Raw genomic sequence first — 27986 nt, forward strand, 5'->3', positions numbered from 1 at the left:
ATGCGATTATGACGATTATGACGACATACCTGAAAATTATTTATTCTTAAACGCTGTATATAGAGATACCCGCCATCAATTTGGTAGATGTTTGAGAAGCGAGAATGAATTTTGGCTGGGCCTTTTTTTTTATTTGCCAAAATAACAAGCGAGAAGCATATTGGCTGATTTACTATCTGTTGAGCATTGATGTTCGCTGTTGTTGATTCCATATAAGTGTTGGATTTCTTTTTAGAGTAATTATACCGTTTTCGATTGTTTCTTATATATCTGTACATAGAGTAGGAGTGATATATAAAAAAAAGATATTTATCTAAGATTAAACATTCGTTTCTTATTCCATAACGCTGGTATGGGGTGTGGTTGAGTATACTAACTGTTCTATGATGATCTTGGATTTATATCTGGCCATATAGGTCGGGTACATCTCTGCGTGAGGTGTTTATATGTCTATTTGGTATATACGTATAATATGCGGCATTATATACAAAAAAGAAAACAGCCAAACGATAATCTATCCAAGACACGCGCTCTATAACCATATTTTCTTGAGAAAGAATAATAATTTCCAGTCAAGCGATTTCGAGCTCACTCCTCAGGCTCTACTTCCTCAGGAGATTCTTGAGCTGGCTCTTCAGAAATAGGCCATCGGCGTAATACAGCCAAAAACCCACCACCAGCAACTCGTTCCCCTACCCTTGGCCGCATTACCTGTACCGGTTTCTTATTCCCATCTTCGCCTTGCTGTGCCCTCGGCACTACTGTTTTCACATCCCAGTGTCTTCCACCGGAGCTGTCATGCACACCACCGTCAGAAGCAGTGGTGGCGTATAGCTCAATTACTTTTTCTGTGCGCACTGGTTGCTTTGTCTCAGCGGACCAAGCTTGGAAATCGGCAATTTGGCTGATGGAGGGTTTGAAGAGGATGAGGATGCCGTTGGGATGCAATGCCTTGATCACGAGCTCGGCGTTTTCATGCGCTGATGGGAGATCGAGAATAGCGCGGGAGAGAAAAGGCTGACCTCCTGTCTGCTCAAGTCGACGGCTAAGAAACTCGTCTATGGAACCGACGTGGAAGTCCACTGCAGGTAGATACTGTGCACGCCGAAAGTTGCGTACTAGCTTATATGCAGCTCGGGCATGCTTCGTGTTGTGGTCGAGTGTATGCAGGATCGCGCGACGGGAAGATGCATATGCATCAAATGCGGATTGATCTTCGGGGGAGACTTCTAGGCAGCCTCTTGAATCGGTAAAGTCGTAATGAGGTTTGTATGGAGAAGAGATGAGGGCTCGCCGTAGAGGAGCTGGGAACTGCGGATTTGCGGCATACAGGGCGCGAGCAATGTGTAGAGTGAGGCTACCCATACCGGTGCCCGCTTCAAAGATCTCAAAAGGAGGGCCTGCATCTTCTTGGTCGTCTTCCCCAGGGCGAGATGGGTTTAGGTCGAGGAGGGAGACGATGGTGTTGGCATCATTGGGATAGATCTGCAACCGTTCAGCCATGCGCATTGCCAGTACAGAAGAAAGAGTACACTTACCGGTGTGGCAAGGCGCTCGCTATTAATGATGTAGCTTGCAAGAGACGGTTCATGCAAAACTACAGAGTTGCCGGCGCTATCGCGAACCACATCGAGGATGCGACGGCCGATCAACTCTGCCGCCGGGACGGTAGCGCCATAAGAGAGCTTCACACGAGATGTAGGGCGCAGGGGAGCCGTGAGATGCCATTTTGCGTGCTTGGTGCCATGTTGACGAAGGAAAAGGACGTCGTGCTCTATGAAGGACGAGGGGGTTTTGTTTGCTGTATGTTCTGTGCCTATGGGCCGAGTTTGGTTCAAGAGCGTAGCGTACCTTGGATTGTGCGGTTTGAGGAAGAGTAGAAGCGGCAGAGGGTTTTGCTACGGTTGGCTATTAGTCGCTGAGGCTGCTTGGAGCTTAATTGGCTGCATAACAGCGACATTGTCGTGTTCGGGCAAAAAGTGACTTTGCCCTGGCCGGAAGACGTTGCGATGCTGTATGTTTGTGATGTATTCGATGAGGTCACTAGAAACTTTTTTTTCTTTTGCGCCGGTGATTCTTCGGAGAGCCCGCTCGCTGTTTCCTTCCAAGGGTCATGTACTTAAGAAATTATAGTGCACAATATATACCATAAAAGTAGCAGGAATTGGCCAAAAATGTACATGTACAATGTCATCATGTCTTTATTCATTACCAAAAGTTTTAATACTAACAGGCAAGTTGATAGAAAAGAAGGTGCAATGGGAAATCAGTGGGCTGCCGCTCCTTCCCAGAAGGACGGTTTGGTTCTACCATCTGCATGACAATTGCCTCCTCGTCCGTTCCTGCCATCCAAACTCCAGCCTGCCGTCGCCTTCCCAGATAATGCAGGAAATGCTCGATAAGGTATTTTTCTGCTCAAGTCCCATCAACTCCTCCTTCGCCCTTTTTTGAAAAGCCCAGCCTGGCTTCGTTTCTGCGCCACCACATCTCCAGAAACACACACAAAAAAGAGCAAAGCACTGCAAAAAAACAAAGAAAAAGCAAAGGCAAAAAATCTCTCTCACACACACTATTAATACACGGATGATTTACATCCAAGGTCAAGACCCCAAAATAAAACGCCGGCTCGAGGTGCAGTAACTGCAACAAACAATCAAGGAAAAGGGCTTGTCAGCGTCAGCTAGATGAGAAAGGAAAGTTCACGAGGGTGAAAATATCAGCCGTCCAAAACTCCAGGCTCGATATGAGATGGAAATGAAATCGTCGCTATGCGCGCATAACCCTCTTGATGCTGGGTATCAACCATTCGCTGAGATTCGACATTGACTCTCAACAATCCATGCTCGCCAAAACGCGCATTGTAGACTTTTTTTCTTTCTTTCTTGACAAGATAGTTGTCATAAGTAAACGAGTGACAGAGGTAATATGATACCTGTTATTTGTGCCACTTGGGACATTTCGTTAAATGAAGCCCCAGGACCTATTTGTTGTGCCCATCTGGAGAGCTGCCGCCCACGCATTTTGGGGTTCTTGGGCATGCTCCGTTGTGTGGAAGTCCTCTTCGAAATAAGGATGAATTTTCACACCGACAAGCTCTTCCATAATGGTTACGAGTGGATCGTATCGCCTCCGGCATCTCTTTGTCCACGGATCGACCTTAAGTGGACTGTGATAGCAGTAGCTATTCGGACGCGGGTCTCGCATGGGGAACATCGTGTTCATACTCCGTAATGTGTTCCAATAATCGTTTGCGGCTTGTTTCGCGGCATCGGAACTTGGAGATGCAGCATACAACAACTGCAATATGGAGTATCGGATAGCTAATACCTCGACACTGGTTTCGCCGTGCCGCTGCTCGAGTTGTTTTTGAAGCGCCCGAAGTTCGATTACTAGCTTCTCAATTCTCTCGGGATTCACCTGGTTATAAAACAACGCGAGATCGGACCATGTTCGAGCTACATACGGATGGCGGCGTCCGTAGATCGCTTCGAGTTCTTCGGCAATTGTGGAGATGCTGATCCACAAGAGTTCGGAGAGTGTCTTCGCACCATGCTTCTGTTGCACTTCATATAAACAAGTGAAAATTTGCCGAAGAGGATGTGTGCGTTCAAAGTTTGTTGACGAATATGCCGCCAAATATTTGCAGAGGGCCGTCATCATGCCGGGATCGCCGTTAATCATACCCAAGATCAACTCCATGATGCCTTGGGGTGAAAGCTTCATTAAATCCACCTCGAGCTGTTTAAAGGCTCGCATCATATAGTCGCCTCCTTGATCTGCATCGCGTGCTTCGAAATGAAAGTTGGCCTCGAGCAAGAGGTCGCTTGATCCAGCCCCCCAAACCATAATTGATGGCCAACTAATCTGGGTATCCGTCTCCATCTCAAATTGCCGGCAGTGCAAAAATGCTTTTCGCATGTTTCCAACGACGAGCTCTTGAGCGCGAAGGAGGTCAGGGGATCGAAGTGCTGGAGGTGGCGTTGGTGTTCTACATCGAATATGAGCTGGGAGATCGGCAGGCAGCTCGAAATCCACCAAATCATACTCCGTCACTCCCTTTCGCTTCAGATAAGTACCCAGGTTAACCACCCTGCCATTTCGGACAAATTCGGAAACCTTGCCCTCGGCATCGCGTTGAAACTTCATCGACAACAACCGCTTGACTTCTTCTTCTGTGTTATTCTTCACAAAACCCCATTGAGAAAACCTGGTCTTATACATCTTTGGTCTGAGAGGCGAACCAGGTCAGCATTCAAGAAACAATATGAAAAAGAAGGATCAAACATACGTAGCTTGGAAACCGTATTGTTCAGACATGATGCTCATGACCTCTTTCAACGGTTTTCTTTCCTCAAGATAAAGAGTTCGGATAGTGGACTTGTATTGCTCCCACGCCTCTGCAGGAACCTGTTCCCGTGACGGCCTAGTACCTGCCTGGGCACGAAGAGAAATGGAATCCTTCCGTTGAGACTAATTGTTTGGTTAGTGCCGGCGGGGGCGAGATGATTCTGGTTTATTATATATGACTTACAGTAGAAGGGGCGGATGAAGAAGAAGAAGAAGGTTCTGAGGGTCGAGGCGGTTTTGGAGGAGGAGACATCGGTCCTGGGGTTGGAGCAGCGACTGGTACCGGTCTTGGTGTTGGGGCTTGCGCAGGTGTCGGTTCTCGCGCCGAAGCTTGTGTTTGTGTGACAGTAGAAGGCTTCCGTGGAGGCAACCGAGGCTTTGGTGGTTTCGCCGGGGCCTTTCCTTTGGCTACTTTGGCGGCGCTTGGGTTGAATTCCAAAATGAACTGATTGCCCGTGTTCACAACCGGCTTTGGCGTCGTTGGTACCGGTGGTCTGAAATAGCCTGCAAAGTTGGTCGCGTTGGTGAGACCAGAGGGCTCTGGTTTGGACCCCATCGAGGGAGGAGGACGCCATATTTCAAATCCAGGGGTGCCAGGCACTGTGGGCGTAGCTTGAGTTGGTGTAGATACTATCGGGCTGGCCACCATAGGCGTCGATACCATCGGACTGTTCACACGGGTAGCATTCATGAACCCATCCATGCTTCCAAACGGTGTTCCAACACCAGGACTGTGCACTTGCTGGGCGTCATGGAAACTGCCAAAGTGCATACTACCGGAGCGACCCATACTGGTGGCAATCGGGCTGGGAGTTGGCGGCGAATGAATACCGAGAGAGCCATATTGAGATTCACCTGAGCTATTAACGGGACTCGAGATCCTATGCGATTGGGCTACGGAATTTAGACTTCCAAAGTGTGACGACATTGAGGGACTGGTACCAAGGTGATGCGTTTGGTGGTGCGCGTTATTGATGGGTCTCGGAGGCAGTGGAGGGACATATCCTTTGTTCTCGAAATGCGAGACCAAGCGGCCAACCCCTCCTCCTCCTCCTTGAGTCGAATTCATACTGCCCATGTCGACATTCTCTGGCGGCGACATGGCAACTCCATCGCCGTTGTGGTGGTGAAAGGTTGTGTCAATCTCGGGTGTCCAGTCCATTACAGATGCTGTGGAATAGGCTCGTCCGGTTCTCTGCATGGGCTGAGGGCCCGGGGGCGGAGGCGACGAAATATTGCTGAAGCCATACCTTTCCCAAGCCTGGTTGGCAACAAACCCAAACGGATCATCATCGAAGCCAGAAGCGCGAGGCTTGTCTGGTGGTTGATGGAACATGTCAACGTGCCCACGCCAAGCAGACGGAGCAGTTGGTGCTCAGTCCACCGGCTATCTGTCTGTCAGTCACTGACGGACCTGAGCAAGTCAAAAGACTCGGCTAGAATAAATCAGTCTCCAGCGCGATGATTCATCACTCTGCTGGAGTGGCGAGCGAGATTGCTCAATCAAATCAAGGTCGTGAAAGGGAGGCGGGCAAAAGTGCCCATAGTCGCCCAGCGCAGATGGATAGTAAAGAGAAGAGAAACACCGCGGTAGAAAGGTCTACTAAACGAGCGCTGAGCCCAGTACAAAGACCAGCTAGGGGCAGATATCGGTATCGTTCCCCAGATATCGGCTGATGTGGGCAATGCCTTGATAGGGCAACAGTTTATTGTGTAGTTTTATTAGGACAAACAGCAGAGCAAACCCGCGTGCGAGGAGGAGACCAGGCCAAGCCACGAAGTTCAGAGAGGGCGAGCAAAAGTTCCCTCGTCTAGGCTGCCAAGAATGGAAATCCCATTTGCCGTCGTTCAGTTTAGAAGGCCCCCGCTGAGATAAGAGGGAGAGATCCCCCAATACACGCTGGAAACAGGCCGGGGCGGAGAGAGCTGCTACAGTATGCTAGTATGCTTCTACGATTACTAGTACATTTGGATTAAACAGCGACGGGAGAGCCTAGGCACGAGAGCAGGTGGAGAGGGGCTAGCAGCAAAGACAGGCAGGCCAAAGATTGGATTAGAGGGGATGTAACCTAATGCAGGCTGGTGGCTAACGACTATTGCAACAACGATGGCGAAGCAAATAACCAGGCCGGGGAAACAAGTAGGGCTGCCGGCCACTGAGCTGGAGTTACCAGGGGGGTCGGCGTGTGGGAATGCCACCATCGGCCAGAAACAGAAGGTGATATGGGCTCAAGCCACCATCCACCAGACAAAACCACCAATCATAGCGCTCTGATACCAACCCCTGGTGCCATACACACGAGGACACTGTGCTGAGACCATCGATGATGGCATTCGACTGCTAACGAGGGCCTCAGTTGCACAGCTCGATGAATCTACCTATTAATCAGTAGTTCCAGAAGGATTCTGCGTCTTGTGGTGTCTCTGTAGTGCGAATATCCATGGCAAGGTGGTTGAGATATGCGAGCCATTCAAGCGAGGGGAAAAAAAAGCGCCACAAGTTGAACCACCACTACAATTCGCACCGGCATAACCGATCACCTCGGACGCCATTACCAGTTCGAAAGGAGTGACCGAGCCAGCGGGCGGGAAGGCTTAGGGCTCACACCATTCCGCCCAAGTCGCTAAATAGAATGTTCTTTGCGCCTGATAGTCGTCTTCGCCCTGGCGTATCGCACTGCTTGCAAGATACAGAGTATGTATGGGGGTCCTTGGGGTTTGTTACTCCAGCCCCTAGTCTCAGCGCCGTACGCTAACCAATATAGCACCACTCCGCAAACCCATATTGGACCAACTTGAACGAGAGCATGTGTCTCGGAGACCACCAAGAGGTTCCATACAGTATACCTGGGGGGTTTCTCTCAGCGCTCGATAGCAGCCATCAACTGACAGTACTTCCCGCGACGACTCTACGAAGAACGCTGCAAGTATGCACTTTATTGGCCCTGTTATGGCTGCCTTGCGTTGGAAGGATCGTCCATACGGAGTTGTAAAATCCGTCGGGATGGCACTCTTCTGATCCATGCGCAATGGACGGTGGGCATGGATGACCAGGCGCTGGAGCCGGGCCGACAGCCTCTTGTCCATGGCGATTTGTGCAGTTCTTTGATTTGAACAAAGGCTGATTGCAGCCAAAACACCAAACTTGGGGAGACAGCATTGTGGGGCGCAACGCGATTCAGCGGCGTGGCACAGAGTACGGAGTACGGCGCAACATACTGCTGGCGCCTTCGGCCACCGCCGTGGGTCGAAGCAGAAGCCTATCGAGGGTCTGGGGCTGACCCGCGCCGAGACCTGGTGTCAGCAGCTTCTGCGGGACTAGCAAGGATTGCTTGGTGTCAGTCGCAGCCCTGAACCCGCTCCCTTGGACACTGTGCTTGCTGTTGTGGGTGGTCTCTCACGAGATCTCAAATCACTCGTCTATTACGAAGTGCTCCGTACCTACTGCTGTCCGACTTATTGGTGCTGCAAAAGAAGCTTATCATCGATAAGCACACTCAAAGTCCTGCATCATAGAGACCACTGCAATGTTCCCCGATAGAAGCTAACGGCCAGAGTGGCCGCCATTTGCCCCAAGTGGGCAGAGCCCTTTATGACCAAGCAACCCAGACCCGCTATCCACGAGAAGCAAGGCTTGCGGCAAAAAATGCGTGCAATTACGAAGTGCGTGCTACATCCTCTGCTGGCGTTATCTCTATTGGCGTCCACCTAGCGCAAGAGCCCCGGCGATTTACGCCATTCTCAAAATTTTTTTTCCTCTCGCGCCTGCAGGCTGCCAAACGAGCTTCCGAGAATAAGGAAATTCCAAATCAGCTAGGGCAGCATAACGCTAATGTCAAAACGAAAAGAAAATGCTAACATGTGCAAAGCACTGACATTTAATGCGCCATATGAGACGGCGGCGCTCGCTGAGCCACATGTGAAGAGTACTTTGAAGATTGTACTCCAGCTACTTTCACATGACGGAGAAATACATGTACCTAGGTAACTGCGGCACACGGATCCCCTACCGTGCCAAGTGCTTAGTTTCGTTTATCCGCTTGGCCATCAAATGTTGCTTCCCGAGCCTCGTCCACTGGCGCGGCTACTGATAAGAGGTCACTTGGATATGATTAGCTAATTGAAGCGACAAAGGATTCATCACTCGCATATCATAGTCATGTCGTGTGTGCCGAACCCTTCAGCTCGTGGGAATCTGCAGATTTTTCGATGCAGTGATACGACAGGCCAGGGTACCCGAAGTACTGTGGTACTACCGCAAGAGCAGCGTGGCTGCTTTGGGGCTGCTTTGGGGCAATGCGACAAATACTAGTAATACTTCGTATATACTAGTCGCAGTTGGTCTCGTGCATCCGTGGCTGATTCCCGAGCCTGGCATGACAACTGAGTTACTGCTAGTCTTGAGTACGAGTAGTAGTACCGCCAGCCAAACTCTCTAGGCCAGGGCCCTTCTAGGTCGAGACCAATGACGTTGGGTCGCAGACAAGCGAAGCAGCAGCTCAAGTGGCTTGCTTAGCAGCATGACGAATCGCATGGCCATGAATGGATGCCAGGATGTTATCCCGATTTGACGGGGGGAGGCGCTCTTAAGTTCGGGAGGAAGCCGCTCGCATCATATTCCCCTGAAAACAGGCCTAGCCCCTACAATGAAAACTTGGCAACCGCATCCTAAATTCTAACAAACGAAGTCTTTACAGAGACCCTAAAAGGACTATCGCGATGGAGATTGGTTGTCGAGATTTGGATCTAGCCGGGACACTGCCGAATTACCTGAATGCTATTCGTGCCCCGAGGCCTACCAGTACTATATTAATGCGGGGACTGACAAGCGGAGCTCAGAGTTGCCGCCGAAAGCTGGATCATGGAACCATGCCGAAATGGCCTTGAGGCGATCCACCTGCTTGCTGCATTTGCCAGAGGCGACCCAGCCGACGGCATATCCATGCGAGGTGCAATTCCAGCTCCCTATGCCACGGTCCATCAACCGATGTTGAAACAGCTACCGGCTGTCGGCGACACTTGCAGCTGCAGGTAGTTATGCTTTGCTGACTAAAAAAAGCACCCGAGGTACACAGCGCAGCGTGTTTGAGGCGGAGGCTCAGCTTGTCGCGCAAATTTTTTCGGAGGCGGCTCGGGCCCTGTCGGGCTTCTACTGTGTGGCTGCCCCGATTTTGTGCCCTACTGCGACTCCTCGCGCTCTGCCGGCTGCGTGCTGCTTCCTCACGACCAACTACAGAGTACAATATCAATACATTCACGACATAAACTTACATCGCGTGGCCGCATCGCATCCCCCGCAGCCAAGATGACGGGGTTTTATTTCTATTAGTCGTGATTTTCCGAAAAGGTCCTTCAAAGTGGACATTTCCCCAGGAAATGCCATGCTCTCACACCACCAAACAGTGCACGTTGCTTCCCGACGATAGCCGCCGGTCCGCCGTGGCGGTTTCTGGGGATTCTGACCTCCTTTTCTGGGGTAAGGCTGGCCAGCCTCGTTGGAAATCGAATGAATGGAACGAAAATAGACTGTTCCATCGTTTCTGCGGGATGCTTGAAGCCAAGCCGTGTCAGCATGGTTGTATTAGAGACTATTGGCTCCTAAAATTGAATCCTTCCTGTGAACCTAGCGTTGACATGTAGGAAAGCCCATTCTAGAATCCATACACACCACAGAATGAATCTGCGGAGAAAGTTTATTTGAGATCCAAACCCAATGGAACAAACTGCGGCTTTTACGAGCAGTTTACCTCATTAGTTTTTTTTTTCTATTGGCATCAGAAGATCCAAAAGAATGGGACAAAGTAGAGTTTCCCTCCACCTGGACCGGTTCATCGTCTAGTTTCTCCGCATATCGTTCACACTGTCGAGTAGCTACTTCGTTTTTTTTTTTTTTCTCCGAGTTTAGCATCGTCCGAGCTCATCCAGGGGCAAACAATGACGGCTACTGTGTGCGGAAGCCACGCCGTCGAATCCAAAGTGACATTCCTTGCTAATCCATTATGAAAGCGGGCGTCATGTGCTACGTGCGGTGACGAACTAGATTCCGTGGAAGCAGGAAAATATTTTGAGCTACCGGAAAGACTTTTCCTCATAGCAAGGAGTTTCCTTTAGGAGTGGTACTCTATAATGAAGTACTGTGCGTCTCGATTTATTGTTCTCCAGGGTTACTTTGGTAGTTTGTGGTGCTACTGGGAATCAGCAAATGGTGTCTACAGACACCGAGATGAGCTTGGAGAAACAACTCTCTTCCCCACGAAAAGGATCACATGCATCCACATAAGGCCCTCGGCAGAGAATACTAGATGATCAACCGCAGCTGCGCCTCGTGTTCTATGTCTCAGAAACTAACAGCTATTCAGCCCTGTGTCTCTGACAAGTGCTCAGTTGCCTACTCTATACCCACCTGTCAACTACCTCTCGCCATATGAGCCGATATATTCAAGTACGCTACTGTAGTCTTTCGGCACGTATCGTTGCACAGATATGCATCCCCGAAATCCTCCGAGACATAGTATATGCAGTGTAGCTCGTGTTCTCCATATTCAGCCTAGAGGCTCAACAGATGTTAAAGGAGGCAAGCAGCGCGAGAGAAAGGACTGTGTGTCAAGCTAAAAACAAATGCCACGGCTTCAGCTGGTGAAGATAAAGATGCAGGTTTTACATGTGATGTCCAATTTTATTTCATATTTCCCTTTTTTTTCGCTAGTATTAAAAAAAAATGCACGGACTTTTTGGCAGACCGTCGTTGCAGGTGGGAAACCTGGTGCATTAGTTTTAGTCCTTTAATGGGGTACTATCTCGTATACCCTGTTGGCACAGCCTCCCTTTTTTCTCTCTATCTGTTTGTCATGGGGTTCGAGTCAGGTTTCAGGTTCAGTCTATGAATAGTCCTCCATATGCGCGTATGAGCTGTTTGTCCTGTAGGATGAGACAGATGAGGAATAGGAAAGACGGTGGAATTCCGCATTTGGGGTATGATTTGAGTCATTATGCTTGTTTTTGGGTAGTAATTTGCCACGATGGATGGATGCATGAGGTAGTATGATGGGAGATGCGGGATAGAGTCGGGTGTTACGAGATGGGCAAGCGTTCTTTTGGGATGTTGGTTGCTATAGCATGATTTTTATGTACAGCTTGTGAAAGTGTTGTCTGATTTCTGTATGTATTAGATGCGAATTATACATGTGGAGTAGATGTGCATTCTATGATGTAAAAGTTTGAAAAGAAAAGGGGGGAGTTCGTAAGGAGAGTGTTTGATGATATTAAACGCGAGGAGTTTCTATTCAAGATGGATAGGACGATCAACGTAGCTTGTAGCCAGAATGTCTCATATCGTGTCTATACATAGCTCACAGATCTATGACGAAGGTAGCAATGTCGATGAAAGAAGAATCTCGATTTGGCACTATACATGTCAACCTTATAGTCAAAATATGCCAATCCTGGATCCCTGCGGACTCTGGTTTTGCTTCAATGTTACCCTATATGAAACACTTGTATCAAATGTAATACAGACGTCTGTCCTACGAATATATAGAATAGAATGAGGTGATAGAATAGAGTAGATATGAAGAAAGGTGTTTGTCTAGATACTTTTGATGAGATAAAAGTATGTGTCTTGAATACCGAATGCAATTATAGTACACAATTTTGTATCACAAGTCACAAGGGGTTAATTTTCAGGAGACTCTTATGTTATATATATGTAGACATTTTGAACTCCCAAAGTATCTCAAGTCACAGAAACTAAGTAAAGCCATCAGCTACGAAATAGTTTATTAAAATTATTCTCCAAACATAATCTAAAGCAACAAAATTACTGGCATCTCTTTACACGAGACGCTACATATGGGCCAAAAGATAGGAGGCCAACTACTTATACAATACTACCAATACATCTAATCTATCCGACTCCCCAGTCAAGTCAAATAGATTGCCAAATTTTAAAAGATGACAAGTGACACGTCACGTTTATTGTCAAAACCAACAGCAACAAAGAGCAATCCGAAGAAAATACATATAGAAAGTAAAACCCTGATGATTCCCAACCAAACACCCAAAACCTAACGAAACGCTCTTCCATCGCAAGAGTTCAGCCATACGTGACCAAATATCCTGCATATACTCTCCCCTCTCTAGTTGGAACTCCCTCCACTTTCCTTCCAAAATTGCTCATAGACCCAGAGCTTTCAAAAAATCTGTTTCATGCGGTAGAATTGTTGTCCATCTACCGCCCTTATAACTCCTGTTCATATGATGGGTTTTACCCGTTTTCGTGGTTGATATAGTAATAGCGCATGAATTGAATGTAAATGCCAGCTGAGTCCTGACATGCTGAATAAAGAGGAAAAGGTAGAAGGAAGAATAATAAAGGGCTCCGAGGTATAAAGTGTAAATCGGGCCAAAAGAAAAATATATCATGACTGGTTAGTTGTTTTTGGTAGCTCCGAGACAGAGCTAAATGTAGCGCTTCTCTTTGTCAGTGCCTCCTTTGAAGAAAACTCTGCTAAAAAGTGTACCCATGTCTTCAACGTGGTTGCGGGCATGGAGGTAGATGCTGATTTGTAGTGTTGACCATCATACTTCGACTCCTCCGATTTCTTCTCTAAAGCGTATACCGCCTTCTACGGTAATGCCAGCTTGCACCCAAGGCATGGTAAAGACTTGTTGCAACGTCATGCGGCTTCGTGCACGCTTGAGAAGGCCCTCTGTGATGTACATGGCGTCCAAAAGACCCCTTTCTTTGAAACGGGCTTCGTTACCTTCATGGTCACCATCATCGCCTCCGTACTCGATCCAACGCCATTCGCCTCTTGCAATCCGGTGGCTCTTTCGACTTCTCATTTTATGAGAGTCGTTCATGCCTGGAGGAGGATCAAATGGAAGTCGAGATTCAAGGAGAGCGTATAGAAGCACGCCGAGTGACCAGGCATCAGTAGCACGCCCGTCGTAGGGCTGACCCATGATGACCTCGGGGGCAGCGTAATCTTCTGATCCACATCGTGTCTCAAGCTTCTCATCTTCAGCAATTCGTCTTGATAAGCCCAGATCAGCCAGAGCAATCACTGAATGTGGGTATGTGGCCCAATTAACTGATGGGTCTGCAAGCTCGTTAGGGGTAAGATTGACAAGAACGTCTAAAGAAAAAGTGGTGTTAGTGATGATGCCTCTTCTCTTTGGCTGAAAATAAAACTCAGCAAAACTCACTTTCCAGCTTGATATCACGATGGACAATCATTTGTTCATGAAGATATTTCACAGCACCAACCAACTCAGCAAAGATTCTTCTCACTAGAGGTGGTGTCAAAAGCTTTCGGTGGGCCGTAGCGACATCAAACAGATCCCCTCCAGGAGAGTAAGTCAGGACGAGAATGGCTCTTGTGGGTTCTATGCTCCACGCCTTAAGGTCAACCAGACTGGGATGATGAATGCTCTGCATGATTTCCAATTCTCGCTTGAGGCTCATCTCAACACGTTCCTCACTGGCTCCTCCTTGAGGACCATGCTCACACACTTTGATAGCTACCAATGTCTTTCGGTCAAGCGGGGGATCCGTCACTGCATTGTTATTTCCTGAATCGGTAGTGAGATTTTTAGTCTGATCCATCTGACTGGTAGCCAATACGACTCTGCTAAAGGTACCTTGACCCACAGTTCGTACTGAGCGCCAGCGTCTCCGTTTTCGATCATGTCGGTCATACGCTTCGAAATACTCATATCGTGAGGTTGATGAGGTATCTGCCGAGTCTCTAGAAGATTCACTAGGAGGAGGGGTTGGCGGCTTTGTAACACTAGGAGATAGGCCGCGTGATTCTGCTAGGTTTTGCTCTCTTCTCATCTGAGGACCTTGAGACTCGGGTTTCGCGTGAGGGCCAGATACCGAGACAATTCTCTTAGGAATGGCAGTAGCATCTGGCGCCGTATACTCACTGAGACTTCGATTTCTTGTATGAGGTTGAGACTGAGACTGATGCTGAAGCTGTTGCGAGAGTTTGGGCAAAGGCTGATTGGCCCCATCATTTTCGGCTAGGCTTACATATACTTTGCGTCTCGAAGAAGAAGCCGTTGGATTAGAGCCTCGTATTGGCCCTGCCGGGGCCGCCATCGAAGGTAAATCCTCACCTACACTGCTCAACAAACTGCGATGTTGAGGAGGAGACACAGAGCCCACGGTCAGCTTCTTCCACGGCCCGGGGGATTCTCCCGACAAAAGAGGGCTCGGCAAAGGCGTCACGTCCCCCATTGCAGTAATCATAGGGCTTGAAATGACACTGCTAGTACCGCTAGCAGATCCAATTGAATGCGCAAGGGCAGCCCTAAGGCTTGGGGTTCGTGTTAGCAGCCGTATACTGCTAGATGACGTCTTGTGATTTAAAGGCGTGGGGATACGGATGGGCGATAGGCTTGTGTGGCCAGTAGGAGACTCGCGATGGTATACGGAAGGGGAAGCTGTGCGAGAAGAGGACGATGCAACGTTGGTCGAAATGCGGAGCGAAGAAGTGGCATCATGAGAAGAGACGCCGGGGTCTAGAGCGGCCCTGCCTCGATGGCCAGCATCTTCAAATGGAGCAGACTGGCTCGGAGGGGTTGGAGCAATAGTTGTGGTCTGGAAGTTGACAAAGTGCATCGGAGGATTACAACTGCCAGCTACGGTAGCGGTTGTGGATACAGCTGCAGCGGGCAAAGCTAATTCGTCATCTGGAACAAAGGCTGATCTCTGGTTGCGCTGATTGGTGTTGGATCGGATGTCGGAGGCACAGCTCGAGCTTGGGGTCCGGTTCAGATTCTCAGAGCTTGAGGTCGAGGGAGCATGGGAGCCATCGTCGTGAGGGATCGAGGTCGAAGTTGGCGAGAAAAAAGAAGCGTTGCTCATGGCTGGACAGTGTGTCAAAAGCCCTGTGTCGAAGATGAGTATCCATCAATCGGACTTGGCAGCGAGAGCCTAGGCATACCCAAGGCTTATCACGTACGTCAAGTCGAGCGCAGAACAGAAGCTGGAGCGATGTTCAATGGCGCTGTAGACTTTTTTGATAGGCAGATGATTGCGGCTAGAGGTTAAGAGGAATAGAGGAATATAATCCTGAGGACGCAGACGAGGCACGCGGTCCTGTCAAGGCAAGGGCGGCGCGAGGGAGACGGAACGTCGCGGGCGGAATGAGGGGTTTGGCCGGGCAAATCAAGAGCTGCGCTCTCCTATAAGGGCACCGTGGACATCTAGGGCTGCTGTTCCGAGGCGTTGCGACGATGCGACAGCGGACAATCGCTGGAGAAGGCTGAGGAAAACCCAGAGGCTGTGAGTCTTGTGTCGTTGTCGCGAAGGAGTCAAAAGCATTCCGACGACGTTGGCCCAGTCCGATCCAACGGCAGGCGCCAGGCTGGACGTTCCGGGTACAAGCGAAGCGCATGACATGCTGCGGGCCTGCTCCCTGCTCATGTACAGCAGCGTGTAGCAGGTACAAGCGCCCCACCGCCTGCCGTAGGGCGAACAAAGGTGGGAGATACATGGGGCTACAGGGCCAGCGCTAGCCCGAACCAGCCCGGGCGGTACGTTACATAAAAGTACTTGACCGAGGGGCAGCTTCAGGCCCAATCAGCGGCGCTGGTGTTGCCCCAGCCCGATTTAATGAAATGAATTCGATGTCAAGTACAGGCCTCCTCCTGGTTATGCCTTTGCAGTTTTTTCTTTCTAAAAAGGTGGTCCAGGAAGAAGTTTGTTTGGAAAAGGGGGGACGATTCATGCAGGTAGCAAGAGAGAGAGTCTCGAGGCACAACAGCGAGTGATATGTACATGTTAGTATCTAAATGCGTTACTTACTATGGCTCCATTTCTGAGATCACAAAACATCGGCACTATAGAGACCATCTTCTATAGCCATAACGTCATACAACTCTCAAAAGCCAGAACGTGCATCGGCTTTGGCGAACAAGTGGACTCGTGGGAAAAGCGGGGTGTCGATGGATGTGAGCCACTGGCAGCAGGGATTGGTTTCCTTCTTCGCTCTTTCATCTCTTGAGAGGCTTTAGCGGCGGTTCTCCCACGTGACAAGATCCCGGCCGTGTGGCTCAATGGCAGAGCGTCTGACTACGAATAGTATATCAGGAGGTTGCAGGTTCGACCCCTGTCTCGGTCAACGATATAGTCGATCCGCTTCTACTGGAAGTGGTTTCTATTTTTTTTGGAGTTTCGTTTGCACAGTTGTAACATTCTTGAGGCACTTGGGCCTGCCCCTCAACCACAATTCAATGGCCGTGTGGCTCAATGGCAGAGCGTCTGACTACGATCAAGTACATCAGGAGGTTGCAGGTTCGACCCCTGTCTCGGTCACGAGATCGATCCCAATTCTACGGAAGGGGAGTTAATTTCTTTTTTTTGTTTCGCCTTTTTTCGCCTCTGTCATGGAATGTTCCGTGCGGGATGCCCGTTTCGGTAAATGAATTCATGTTTTAGCTGGGCTAAGCTGCTGGTCACCGGTTCAAAAAGGCCAGCGCTAAATATTCTGATAAGCTCTGCAGACAGGCAAGCGATATTGGCAAATGTCATGTAGAGTGCAAGGTCTTACAGGGCATAATTACCGATTGCCAGCACCCATGTCTTCAAAGACCATTTGTGGAATGCTGCGTCTTTAGCATTGGCATATTGACGGCGAATCGTAATGCTTGGCATAGCACTAGAACATCTTATTTAGGCTTGAGAGTTGCGATAGACAAGGGCCTCTGGAAGTGCACGTGAGATCTAACCAGGGCCAGGGAATACTTTTAGCCAGGCCAGCTGAAGAAGTTCAGAGTACCTGGGTCGTTTAAGTGAGAATGATTGGCCAAGGTTGATCATCCAACTATCCTAGTATATTGGCTGACATGAATAGGTAGTCATTGAGATAATGTCGTGTGAAGTTCGCATACTTGTAAGGATCATGCTTTTTTAAATGACAAGTCGTTTTTATCCTGAGCAGTTGGACAACTCAGTAGTGGATGGCAGGGCTTAGGTTACTTGTACCTATGGCTGTAGCGTTAGTCTTATAGCAGCACAAGTACAGGTACTAAATGCGATGAGCTTAATTGATTTTGAGCTGCCCCACGTCTGAACGCGTCAAGTCGCGTCTCTCCACACTCAGTCTGCTATTCACAAGGCAAATCCGCCAGCTTCAACGTAGCCAGCTGTGAATCTACAGTAATTCCACGGCATACAGACAGCAACCATGATGCGGCAAGACTATAACAGAATCGACCCAAAGAGGCGAAACATTGTCGACCACCGAAAGAAGCAGTTTGCAACGCCCCAGTTCAAGGACACGGAGTATCCCCATCGCCTGAACTTTTACGCAGATGCGCCCACAGCAGACATTACGCTCGAGCAGTTTGAGCAATGGGCAATTGATCGACTAAGAGGTAACGAGGAGCTGCTCTTATTTGATCTACCTGCAGCCTCTAACGATCAACAGTTTTGGCCGAACTCGAGGCCTGCTCCTTTCGAAATCGATCGCCCGCCGAGACGGAATCCCACATGAAGCCCATTCTCGATAAATATCTCCCACTCGACTCCAACAGCTCCAGCAACACAAAGCTATTTTCACAGCGACAAAAGGACCACTACAGCCATTTCATCCTGAGGTTGGCTTTCTCTTCTACTGAAGACCTTCGGCGGAGATTTTCTCGGGTCGAGACAATGCTATTCCGGATGCGATTCAATAGCGATGATTTGAGAGAGCGGTCTGCATTTGTATCCAACCTGGATCTCGACTGGTGGGAGCCAGTGACGGAGGACGAGAAGATTCGGTATGCCACCGAACTTGCGGCCATGACCAGCGGAAAGAAGATGAATAACGACGACGGGACTTGGTTCAAAGTGGACTGGGAGCGAGTGCCTGACCTAGTAGAGAGTCGACGAGTCTTTTTGAAGGCCGGAAAGGCATACGTGCCTGGGCGAGAGCAGTCGAGTATGGTGGTGGCAGAATTCACAAGCCGGCTTGAGAGGCAACTGGAGGTGAGCTATGAATTTGTTGCGTGGCAAAAAGTATCATACAATTAATCACAGCTGACGTTGGGGATTTCTGTGCAATTAGCTTACGGCTCGAGCTCTACCGCGTCTAGACGAAGATGACAGACTAACACCAATTCTCAACCATCTCTCCAAGAACTTTATCACTCCCGACTCAGCTTACATGTCTGGGTCAACAGCACCCGCCGGAGCTCAAATCTCAGCTGCCAACATCGACAACCTTTCACAGCATTTCCCCGCTTGCATGTCCAACCTACATCGATCATTGCGTCGCGATGCTCATCTCAAACACTATGGCCGTCTCCAGTACACTCTATTCCTCAAGGGTATTGGCTTAAACTTGGAAGAGTGTCTCATGTTTTGGCGGAGTGGCTTCCACAAGGTCACAGATGACACATTCAACAAAGAATACCGATACAACATTCGCCACGCTTACGGTGAAGTTGGTGGAGATTCGAATCGACGAGGCGGCGGCTACAGCCCGTTCAGCTGTCAGAAGATTCTTACAGAGCACCCTCCTGGGCCTGGTGAGGCTCACGGCTGCCCATACCGGCATTTCAATTTGGACAACTTGACTGCCTTGGTACAGGCCATGGGAGTATCAGATAGGTCGGTGATGCAGGGAGTGAAAGAGGATAAAGACAACCAAAAGTTCCACATGGCATGCAACCGGTAAGCTGTTCTAAGATCAAAGTCTCGTTTATGGTCATTACAGAGAGCTAATTCGACTGTTTAGGGTGTTTGAATACTTACACAAAGCTGAGATTAAAAAGGCCAAGGATGAGGGTGTTATGACGTCCAATCAGCTCGAGACAATTGTCCATCCCAACGAGTACTTCAAACGAAGTTATCTGCTGAAGAACCTCGGTAAAGAGACCGATGTGAAGATGGAGGGCTAAAATGGTGCATTTTGCGCGTCGCATTCTATACACGTGTTGCATTTGAAGGAGGAAAACATGCCAACGATTACATGATTGGTTATGGGTGATACGAATCACAGCATGATGCTTCCTTGAGCTATGTAAATTTTTTTGAGTAAAAGGACGAGATATATTGGGAGGGATGATGCTATTGGCGTTTTTTGTTCGAGCTATATTAAAATACGAAAGAAAGGAGGGATAATGCCAAGACAATATTGCATGAAGGCTGTATGTATCATGGCGAGATTTGCTGTTATAACGGAATGTTAAAGCTATAGTAAAATTTCCCAATTCCTGCATTGCTTCTTAATCATCTGAATCATTCATTTATTGAGCGCTGCGAATGTAGATGCGCTCAATACCCACTTGGGGTGTCAACTGAGCTAACATAGTTAACAGTAAGAATGTCATAATCATCGTTATTATCACCTTTAGGGAAAAATAACGGGACTTTGCCACATTTCCGGCATCCATGGTCTTGCAATGCTCGAAGAAGTGGCTGAATTGAACTACCAGGGGCGCCGCCAGTGTTCTGGAGAAAGGCACAAAGCCCATCTCCAGTTCCCTCGCAAACAATGTGTTCTCCGCTATTATACCAACGGTTAGGGTCAATTCCATTAGCGAAAGAGATGAGATTGCTGATATCGCCGGATACTTTGCCGCAGAAACCACTGCCTTTGCAACTGATACCGGCTTCGGCGTAATTAATCGCAATGCTTGCAACTGCAATAAGAGAAGTAAAAGTAAGCTTCATATTGCGCGTATATCTAAGTTTCATATGTTAGATGTATTAGATTTATAATTCAATGAATATTAACTCACTAACGAGGTTGGAGTTGGTAAATGGATAAGTTTAGGTAAGGCCGTAGCTATATTGTTGTGAAGAGATGTGATAGGTTGGTTTGGTTTAGATGTATGATACCATAAATAATTTACAGCACTAGATATTACACAAAGTAATAATACAAAGAGAGAGAATAAAAGAGATTCAAATTCAAATTCTCCGAGAGTTTCGCATCTGGTATCAGGATCAATTCTGCGCATCAATGTATGTCTCACTACGTATTATACCGTACCACTGACGTTATTCCCTAGATTAAAATATTACACGAAGCATAAATAATACAGAGACAGAGAATTAAGTTCAAATACTCCACTGTCTTCGTATATCGTATTAGGAATCTATTCAGCCTTGTCAGTTACTGATCTGAAATTCACCACTTGTTACATCACAAAACGCACCATATCCCCTTAAGCAGAAAGTATAAGCACTAGTTTAGATGAGATAGTATTGGTAGGGACTGTCTGTTTGTTTGGGATATTGTCAAGGTTCACCGAGTAAGCAAGTTATATGTATTGATATCTGGGTAATAGGATGGTAAGAACAACTAGTTTAGATCCTGCGTTTGTTATATTTTACCTTTAATGAAGTGAATGTCATACTCCACAAGCCCCAAGAGATAAATGAGACGCAAGTCTCTGTCCAAGAAGTTCTTTTCTGAGATCTCCGGGGGGCATCGCTTAAATATACGGCATTCGGCAAAGTATCCTTGTGTCCTCCTAGGCTCCCCGGACTTGCAGTTGGGTGGGTCAAATAGTATGCGTAGATCATTCGGAATACCAAGAAGTCTCCGAGTATAGAATCTCCTAGAGGAATAGCTCAGAATAGCTCAACTATACAGCATTCGTAAAATATTCCTGTGTTCTAGACTCACCGGACTTGTAGTGGGGTCTGAGAGGATTATGTCCGAATCGTTCGGGATACTGCTCTAAAAATATTCTCGTGCTTAGACTTCTCCGCCATTAGTGCGTGAAGGGTGGACCATGAGAGCTGTAGTCTAAGTAACTTAAAAAGAAGCTTTAAATCACTTCACCGGAGAGAGCAGCACTTATAATAGAAAGACCAGTCATTATCCTAGCTTAGCTCCTACAAGAACTCGCTCATTTTCTTAGCTTACCCACCAAGATATCCCTATGCCCAAGTACCTACATTAATTTAGTAGTAACACTTAGTAAGAGTTCTTTGGCACTCTTTCTCAGGCTCATGCATGCCCCTTGGAAGAAGATTAGCGAGAGGCTGAGGATCCTTTTAACTGCGCCCTATAAGCTAAATTATATAAGACGTATAAAATTTGTATCGAGATTATAGTGAAATACAAAGATCAATTTATCCTCAACCAGAATTTGTGGCGGCGTGCCTCAAAGACACGATAGGGACTGTAATACTGAAGCATGTCTAGGCGTTTTATGTACAAATGTTGGCACATATATCAGAACTACACCAAATCGTCTCCCAACAGCCGTTTGCTTCTGTGACTTTCAGTTTAGTAGCTGACAGGCCATATTCAGAGTAGGATGATTATTGCAAATATCTTATCCAAGCCCCGGTGCTGCTATTTTAAAGTCTCTCGATGAATGAGCAACTTGGTTTTTGTCTTGAACATCCATCGTAGCAGGAGACCTAGCTGCCTAAGCGTGTCAGGACAGATACAGAAATGATCGATAAGAGAGCTCAATAACTTCTATAAGCGGTGGAAAGGTCTTAAAACCATGTCACAGATATCCACGACATCGTTTATGAGGCTCTAGATGCCAATGGCTACATCATTCGAGCTGTCGAGTTTGGTGTTAATGTACTTCGGGAGCTTGGAAAGGTGTTGATCTCCTCTAAGTAACCGCGCACCTCCCGTCCTCGGAGCGGATGTCATCTGCGATTCGAAACAAGCCTTGAGCCATAATTAATCCCAGAGATATAATTCCCATAGCGTCATTGGTAGAGCTGAAAAAGCCTGGCATGGTCAACTTCTCTAGGGTAGAGATGGTCTATGAACTACGCCCTTTGAGATTCCGAATAACCGCAGACGATGATGAAAGGAATGGTCTCGCTTCTTTCAAGTTCGCGAGGTATCTTTTCTTTTCTCAACATTTTCATTAAAACATGGCAAAACGTATTCGCATTGCAAATTGAAGCTATTTTGTCTTTTACCATTGGCAGCGTTGATGTGGTCTGAGTTTAAGCTCCACATTAGCTTGCACTCCACAGTGGCGATCATGCAAGTTAACGATGAGACTCTTCTCTTTCTCCTCTTTAGGGGAATTTTATCATAGTCATCTCAGCTAACTGAATCCTACATATTCATATTTACTTGCTGAAGCTCAGTTTAATGGGGTTGGGAGGCTTTACTATTGCTTGCCTCATTCTACGCTGTGGGTAGATTGTGCATTCCCACTAACATTGTCAATACATGGGGCAAGGAATACTCCACATCAAGATGCTGAATAATAGATACATACGTGCTTCCCGAAAATTGACCGTGGCTATGGCTGGAATATACAGAATTGGGCAAGTTCATGCGAGTCAAAGACAAAATGAACACAAATACTACATGTTGCTTGAGAGACTCAACAGGAATTACAAATAAAACTCATGACACAGAAAGAAGTCTCACAAGATGCCAGCAACTTCATATCACAACTGGAATCTTTCCAAATCAAAAGACACTAGTCAGTCGTAGTCAGCAATCTCATACTAAACTGACCAACTAATACGCTTTCTCTTCTAATATCCGTTAAAAGCGTATCAAAGTTCCCGCAAAGCCCAGTTTATACTTTCTCGGGAAGTGAGACATAGTAGTCCCTGCATAAGCGAGAATGCCGAGAATACACATATTGTCATGTCTTTATTTAGACATGATATGAGATTTTAGAATAAACAAGAATAGAGTTAAAAGATGAGGGTCGGTTCCGCTTAGTAAAGGCGTATTTACCAAAACCCCATTTCTACTATATCGTCGGAAAGAAGACGCTTCAACTTTCCCCTTAGTTTACGAATCTTATCAAGATGTCAGCATTAAAAAAGATAAAGTCATCTTCTTTGACACGGAAAGCAAAGTATCAAGAGTCAGTCAATATCACGAGATTCCCCAATGTTTCTTCACACGCCCTCGCCCGCGCCGTACGATAGACACTATAGCCCCCATCAAAAAGCCTAAAACAACCACAGGAACAAGAACAAAAGGAGTGGCAAATACATTCCGCCTCCGCGGGGTTTGACGTACGTTCACGCAAAAGCAAGTCCCGTGAACCCGTGCCTCGCCCGCCTTACCCGGAGAGCCAGCTTGGAAAACGTGCAAATTCGTTGCTCCTACATGTTCCGATGATTCATCCCCGGCAGTATAGCCATATACTCGGCTTAACAAATTATAACACGCATAAAAGAGAAAAAAAAGAGAAAAAAATGAAGACGTCATGAGGCCCCAGCTGAAGCATTTCGACCGTCAAAAGCCGGTAGTAGAGTTTTTTGATGATTTCTTAGTGGCCGCCTTGTTGATGAGCTGACAACGTAATCAACCAGAACACGTTTTTTGAAGGTTAAGCTAATGCTTAGCAGCCGTGGATTGTAACTGCTGCCACGTTTTTTCTCCTTTGTCTCGCCCGTTTACAGTTAGCATTCACACGTTGCATCGCAATGGTGTACAGCTAAAATGATTTAGGCAAAAACGGAAAATCATCATCTTCAAACAATAAATCAACATTAAGGGGACCTTGGTGTATGAATGAGATCGATCATATTCTCCTCGGGCAAGGGGGCCACGATGATGCTCTTCGGGCCGTTGCAAGCGAAAAAAGAGACACTTTCACAGCTCTCCCGGGCGAGCCGTAGTCCCGTAGCGCCGGAAGTTTTATGTAGCCCGCGGGGGCCAGCAGAGTAGCGGGCCAATAAAGTGAGGGAGTCGAGGGCCCTTTTTGTTGTTTAGCCGGACTGTGCATATGTATGGAACATTCTTTGGAAGCTGCGTGATGGATTTGTTGGCCGAGAATGGGCTGCAACAAGGAAAAAAGAAGGGTGTATGGTAAATAGCTGGATAGCTGGATAGCTGGTATCAGCTGGTATCAGCTGGCATCAGCTGAGGTTTCTGCTTCAGCTGAGGTGTGAATTATGCTTCAAACGCTGGTGATTTTGGTGGTGATTTTTGGTGGTGGCTTATCCAAGCGCAGCTGCTTTTAAATAGTAATGAAATAGTATGAGCTGCGAAAGGCTAAAAGAAAACTCACAGCAGCCATATCACAAGCCAAGCAAATAGATCAAAATCCAAATCTACACACGCTGCGATAAACAATAGACTCAGCTCCGCAAATGGGCTCGCCTCATGTAAGCCTCCAGATATCGCATATCTAGATAATAACGGCGTATAGATAAGAGATGGTTGTTTTATGCTTCCCTATGGGAGGGGGAGTGTGAGTGTGCGTGAGTGAGTGTGCGCCAGCCATCATCGCCGTCGGAAAGCAAACGCCCTGTTCCAGGCTCAAATAAGGAAAAACCCAAGGCACATAATAAAATTGCCCTTGGCCTTTTGGGGGCGTGTGTTCTCGACTTTGTTTTTTTTTCCCTTAGGGCTCTGACCAACAAGAAAAGAGGCAAAGAGGCTAGAAGGTTGGCCAAAGTTTCTTTCCGCCCTTCTAGGGCGGTTTCGGGGAAGCGCCGGCACCATGGGCCAATAGCAGGGCTGAATTGGAGCAGCGCGTGTTTTGGCATGAATGGATGAATGGGAGGGAAAAAAAAAAAAAGTTCAGCACGACTTGGGCCTACACAGTCCTAGCCCTACACACTATTAGCGCCCAACGCCCTCTGAGTGTCACTGCCTTTCTGCTTTGCCAATAGCGTCAACTGGCCTAAAGGCGGGAAGCGAGCGAGGCAGCGGGACGGCCTGACAGCTCTCAATCCCGTTGGCCTAGACCTTGAGCCCGCCAGTCCGCTGCAAAATTAAGAATTGGGGCCTAGACTTTGCTGAGGGCCGGGGTCGGTTCTCAACGGTCGCCGCCTGGCAGTGCAGCCAAGCCAGCAGGGCCTGGAAGCATCTCTGGCCGCCTCGTGATGTCCTGGTCCCTTCGTGCATTGCGCGCTCTAGTTTTGAGAATGGACTCATCAATAGTCCAAGTCGCAGGCCAAGGGGGGGAGGGTAAAAGTAAGCCTGCGCGGCGTTAGGGGTGGCTCTTGTCTTCATTTCTCTTCATTTCTTGGCCTATTTTGCCTTTTTTTCCTTTGTTGGTGTCGCGCCGCCCTGTCGGTCTCGACCCTACGTGCAGCAGAACCTGCGTGAAGCCTCCTGCAGCAAATGGGCAATGCGGCCAGCTCATTGGCGGAGGCGTCCCCAAGGCTTATGCGATCGGATGGCTCTATGCCAATGTGAATATTGGATCTCTGTTTGCTCATGGCAGACGAATGCCAAAGGCGGTATGCGATAAGAAGGTCTGGACAGGTCTAGACCCTCTGCCCGCCGCGGCTCGGTCGGGTTCCTTGATGGGAAAATCTTAGCTGGGGCCAGCCAGCCCTCTCGGTTACTAAAGCCGATGGCGAATGTACGTGGGGAGCTCCAGACTGCCGGACTTTATGAGCGGGTGCCCGGTGGCAATGGCTTGGCTGGAGGTTTGTTTCGTCGTGACAAGCCCAACTATTTCGATATCGGAGAGCAACCGAGGCCGGCTGGACGGCGTTACATGGCTCTTGGCACGGCCCCGAAGTCAAAAAAAAAAAAAAAAAAAAAAACGATATCGTATTAGCCGTAATAATGCGCCTCAGTGATACGCAACTCAACTTACTGTCGACTCACGCCGTATTTCGGCCCTTGGTCACAAGGTCCTAAAGAGCCAAGCAAAAAATTCGTCAGCCTAAGCCGTGTAGTGTAGATGTCTGCAGCTGCCAGGGCCGTTGGGCTTAGGCATCGTATCGGGGAGACGATTCAACTGCAGATGGGTTGCATTTTGCTCTGCTGGCACAAAGTTGGTACTACCACTCGGTAATTTACACATACTGCCTGTATGCATCTTGGCCATGCAAAGTGGCGAGGCGTGAAGCTTGGAAGGAAGCGGGACGGGCTTGAGTTGGCGTGTTTTGTCTTGAGTGAGCGAGCGACGCACACCCACGGCTTGAAAGTCTATTTGGCAACATCGAGAGTTTACTAGGGGATCTTGATAGCGATGGCCTTTTGATGATCGTCGGCTTGAATCCTCCGGACATAGGCCGTAGGGCCACTCGAACTCCAGCCTGCTGCAGCACACTACTACATCTGAGACATTTGACGACAAAGTGCACGGGAGCCAGCAGAGATGAACCAGGAGGGCTAGCCTGCAGCACGATGGTTACGCGCAAAGGGTCGTTTGACACACGACTCTCCCGTGAGGCATTAACCACGGCTTGCAACATCACGTCGGCGAAATAAGAGTGTTTTACTCGCAACGCTGCTCCATAAGCTCTGTTGGAATCTTTCATCAAGCTGTCAGACTGGATCTGTTCGAAACGAGAGACCCACAAGCTACCTGCCTCTCGGTAGCTGGAAATCGACGATCAGTGCGGAGATGCTCCAGGGAGACTGACAACACTGTGTAACACATAGCTAATCCAGTGGAACGGGGCCACAGTTTGATACAGCTGCATCAACCATCAAGGGCAAAGTCCGAGCTCAGGTTACGTGTGATTAAAGGGCTGATTTGATAGCATTTGATTTTCCCTTTACTCCGTGTTCTTGGCTGCGGTACCCGGGCGTGTGTCACGACAAGGCAGCAGCAAGTTAGTATAGTATCATGTCTAAAATAGAAAACAAGCCATGAGTGGCTGTAGCTGGCCGAGGTTGTAGGCAGATGACACGAGCGGATTGGTCATGGCAAGGCACGCATGAGTGGCTTGCGAGCATGGACGACAAAAGCAGCTGCAAAGGATGGCCGAGTGAAGAGTGAACCCCGGTTGCCCAGGCCAGCGCCGCCTTGTGATGAAGTGAAAACTGACAAGTCAACAGGAATTGAAAGGCTTGGAAAGGCTTGGAGTGAGCCAGTTCAGCAAGCCACCGAACCTATCGTATGCACGCTGCACGCCGTACGCCGTACGACGAGAGTCAGGCCTGGAAAGGATGCCCGTGTGTCCAGGATGAAACGGTTTGTAAGATGAAAACTGGAGCATCAAAAACGTGGCAAGTGAACACCACGACTCAACGTAACAAACCGAGATAAGGAGAGAGACAGACCTCATCTCCCCCCCACCGTAATCAATTAATGTCTTGGAACGGCGTTAACTCTGTGCCCGTCCAGCGCAGCCATCATTTCGAGCTTGCTTGCTATTGCTCTGCTGAAAAAAACAGGCTTTGGGGAGGAGCTGGAACCTCGTGCCAGGGGTTGAGGATCGGAGATTTGCAAGGAAATCAAGGAGCGGCCGATGGCGCTAGCCAGCAAAGGAGAATGAGCGACGACGATGCTGGACACAAGGGAGATTCAGAGAGCGCTGACTGGTGAGCTCTGCGGAGCTGGAGAGAGGCAAATGCATGCATCTCCTATTCTCACTGGCTTGCTGTGTATGCCAGCACCAGCAATAAACAAGGCAGGATGAAGGGGGGGAAGGTCATCAAAGGAACCCATACCTGCATACTGTACCTGAGAGCCAATCGCTGGCTGTGAACTGGCTGACGACGGAGTCGCCTCTGCAGGTACTAAAACACGAACTCACGGCCAAAGCAGGACATGCCTTGTAATCATAGTGACGTGGGGAAGGAGAAGGGAAAGATATTTTTGTATGCTGTTTGTTGGTTCTCCAGGGTCATTTGCTGTCAGCGGATCGGACCATGGTGTTGAACCGTATTTGCGCCCATCGATCGTTGCCCGCTTCACCCTCGCTTCACCCTGCTCTGCTACTAATCAGAGGTCTTGGCCTTGCTATAATAGATTCCTAGGATGGA

The 27986-nt window shown here is 48.3% G+C and overlaps 4 protein-coding genes and 2 non-coding genes across 6 annotated transcripts; 3 read left to right on the top strand and 3 right to left on the bottom strand.

Moving 5' to 3' along the window:
• Window positions 1-448: 448 nt before the first annotated feature.
• On the bottom strand, window positions 449-2036 carry GGI43DRAFT_405170 (S-adenosyl-L-methionine-dependent methyltransferase). The gene is made up of 3 exons (XM_083205996.1): window positions 1852-2036; window positions 1539-1774; window positions 449-1485 (listed from the first exon to the last, which is right to left on the bottom strand). Exons 1-3 carry the CDS (start codon window positions 1958-1960, stop codon window positions 589-591), a joined length of 1242 nt encoding a protein of 413 aa, XP_083060440.1. The 5' UTR covers window positions 1961-2036; the 3' UTR covers window positions 449-588.
• Window positions 2037-2706: 670 nt separating this feature from the next.
• On the bottom strand, window positions 2707-5994 carry GGI43DRAFT_45179 (Clr5 domain-containing protein). The gene is made up of 3 exons (XM_083209850.1): window positions 4532-5994; window positions 4289-4470; window positions 2707-4228 (listed from the first exon to the last, which is right to left on the bottom strand). The coding sequence occupies exons 1-3, from the start codon at window positions 5681-5683 to the stop codon at window positions 2962-2964; spliced, it is 2601 nt and encodes an 866-aa protein (XP_083060441.1). The 5' UTR covers window positions 5684-5994; the 3' UTR covers window positions 2707-2961.
• Window positions 5995-12677: 6683 nt separating this feature from the next.
• GGI43DRAFT_45241 (kinase-like domain-containing protein) lies at window positions 12678-15307 on the bottom strand. The gene is made up of 2 exons (XM_083209851.1): window positions 13555-15307; window positions 12678-13484 (listed from the first exon to the last, which is right to left on the bottom strand). Exons 1-2 carry the CDS (start codon window positions 15218-15220, stop codon window positions 12925-12927), a joined length of 2226 nt encoding a protein of 741 aa, XP_083060442.1. The 5' UTR covers window positions 15221-15307; the 3' UTR covers window positions 12678-12924.
• Window positions 15308-16399: 1092 nt separating this feature from the next.
• GGI43DRAFT_t113 lies at window positions 16400-16478 on the top strand. The gene has a single exon. It is a non-coding gene; the product is annotated as a tRNA-Arg (tRNA).
• A 114-nt stretch (window positions 16479-16592) lies between these two features.
• GGI43DRAFT_t114 lies at window positions 16593-16672 on the top strand. Its single transcript has one exon. It is a non-coding gene; the product is annotated as a tRNA-Arg (tRNA).
• Window positions 16673-17448: 776 nt separating this feature from the next.
• GGI43DRAFT_405177 (DNA primase subunit PRI2) lies at window positions 17449-19562 on the top strand. The gene is made up of 4 exons (XM_083205997.1): window positions 17449-17733; window positions 17787-18328; window positions 18408-19015; window positions 19080-19562. Exons 1-4 carry the CDS (start codon window positions 17544-17546, stop codon window positions 19240-19242), a joined length of 1503 nt encoding a protein of 500 aa, XP_083060443.1. The 5' UTR covers window positions 17449-17543; the 3' UTR covers window positions 19243-19562.
• Window positions 19563-27986: the final 8424 nt, after the last annotated feature.

This window comes from Trichoderma evansii, assembly GCF_050947405.1.
Source record: "Trichoderma evansii strain SZMC 28006 chromosome Unknown GGI43scaffold_10, whole genome shotgun sequence".
Lineage (NCBI taxonomy): Eukaryota > Fungi > Ascomycota > Sordariomycetes > Hypocreales > Hypocreaceae > Trichoderma > Trichoderma evansii.

What these genes read in the sequence shown, in the direction of transcription:
- GGI43DRAFT_405170 (XM_083205996.1), bottom strand. Translation starts at nt 1,960, where the DNA reads ATGTCGCTGTTATGCAGCCAATTAAGCTCCAAGCAGCCTCAGCGACTA. An exon ending in CTCAAACCGCACAATCCAAG is followed by an intron (nt 1,775 to 1,851) that starts GTACGCTACGCT and finishes CGTCCTTCATAG; the next exon opens with AGCACGACGTCCTTTTCCTT. An exon ending in GCGAGCGCCTTGCCACACCG is followed by an intron (nt 1,486 to 1,538) that starts GTAAGTGTACTC and finishes GAACGGTTGCAG; the next exon opens with ATCTATCCCAATGATGCCAA.
- GGI43DRAFT_45241 (XM_083209851.1), bottom strand. Translation starts at nt 15,220, where the DNA reads ATGAGCAACGCTTCTTTTTTCTCGCCAACTTCGACCTCGATCCCTCAC. An exon ending in TCGTGATATCAAGCTGGAAA is followed by an intron (nt 13,485 to 13,554) that starts GTGAGTTTTGCT and finishes CTTTTTCTTTAG; the next exon opens with ACGTTCTTGTCAATCTTACC.
- GGI43DRAFT_45179 (XM_083209850.1), bottom strand. Translation starts at nt 5,683, where the DNA reads ATGTTCCATCAACCACCAGACAAGCCTCGCGCTTCTGGCTTCGATGAT. An exon ending in CTTCATCCGCCCCTTCTACT is followed by an intron (nt 4,471 to 4,531) that starts GTAAGTCATATA and finishes CCAAACAATTAG; the next exon opens with TCTCAACGGAAGGATTCCAT. An exon ending in CAATACGGTTTCCAAGCTAC is followed by an intron (nt 4,229 to 4,288) that starts GTATGTTTGATC and finishes TTCGCCTCTCAG; the next exon opens with ACCAAAGATGTATAAGACCA.
- GGI43DRAFT_405177 (XM_083205997.1), top strand. Translation starts at nt 17,544, where the DNA reads ATGATGCGGCAAGACTATAACAGAATCGACCCAAAGAGGCGAAACATT. An exon ending in GGCAATTGATCGACTAAGAG is followed by an intron (nt 17,734 to 17,786) that starts GTAACGAGGAGC and finishes AACGATCAACAG; the next exon opens with TTTTGGCCGAACTCGAGGCC. An exon ending in GGCTTGAGAGGCAACTGGAG is followed by an intron (nt 18,329 to 18,407) that starts GTGAGCTATGAA and finishes CTGTGCAATTAG; the next exon opens with CTTACGGCTCGAGCTCTACC.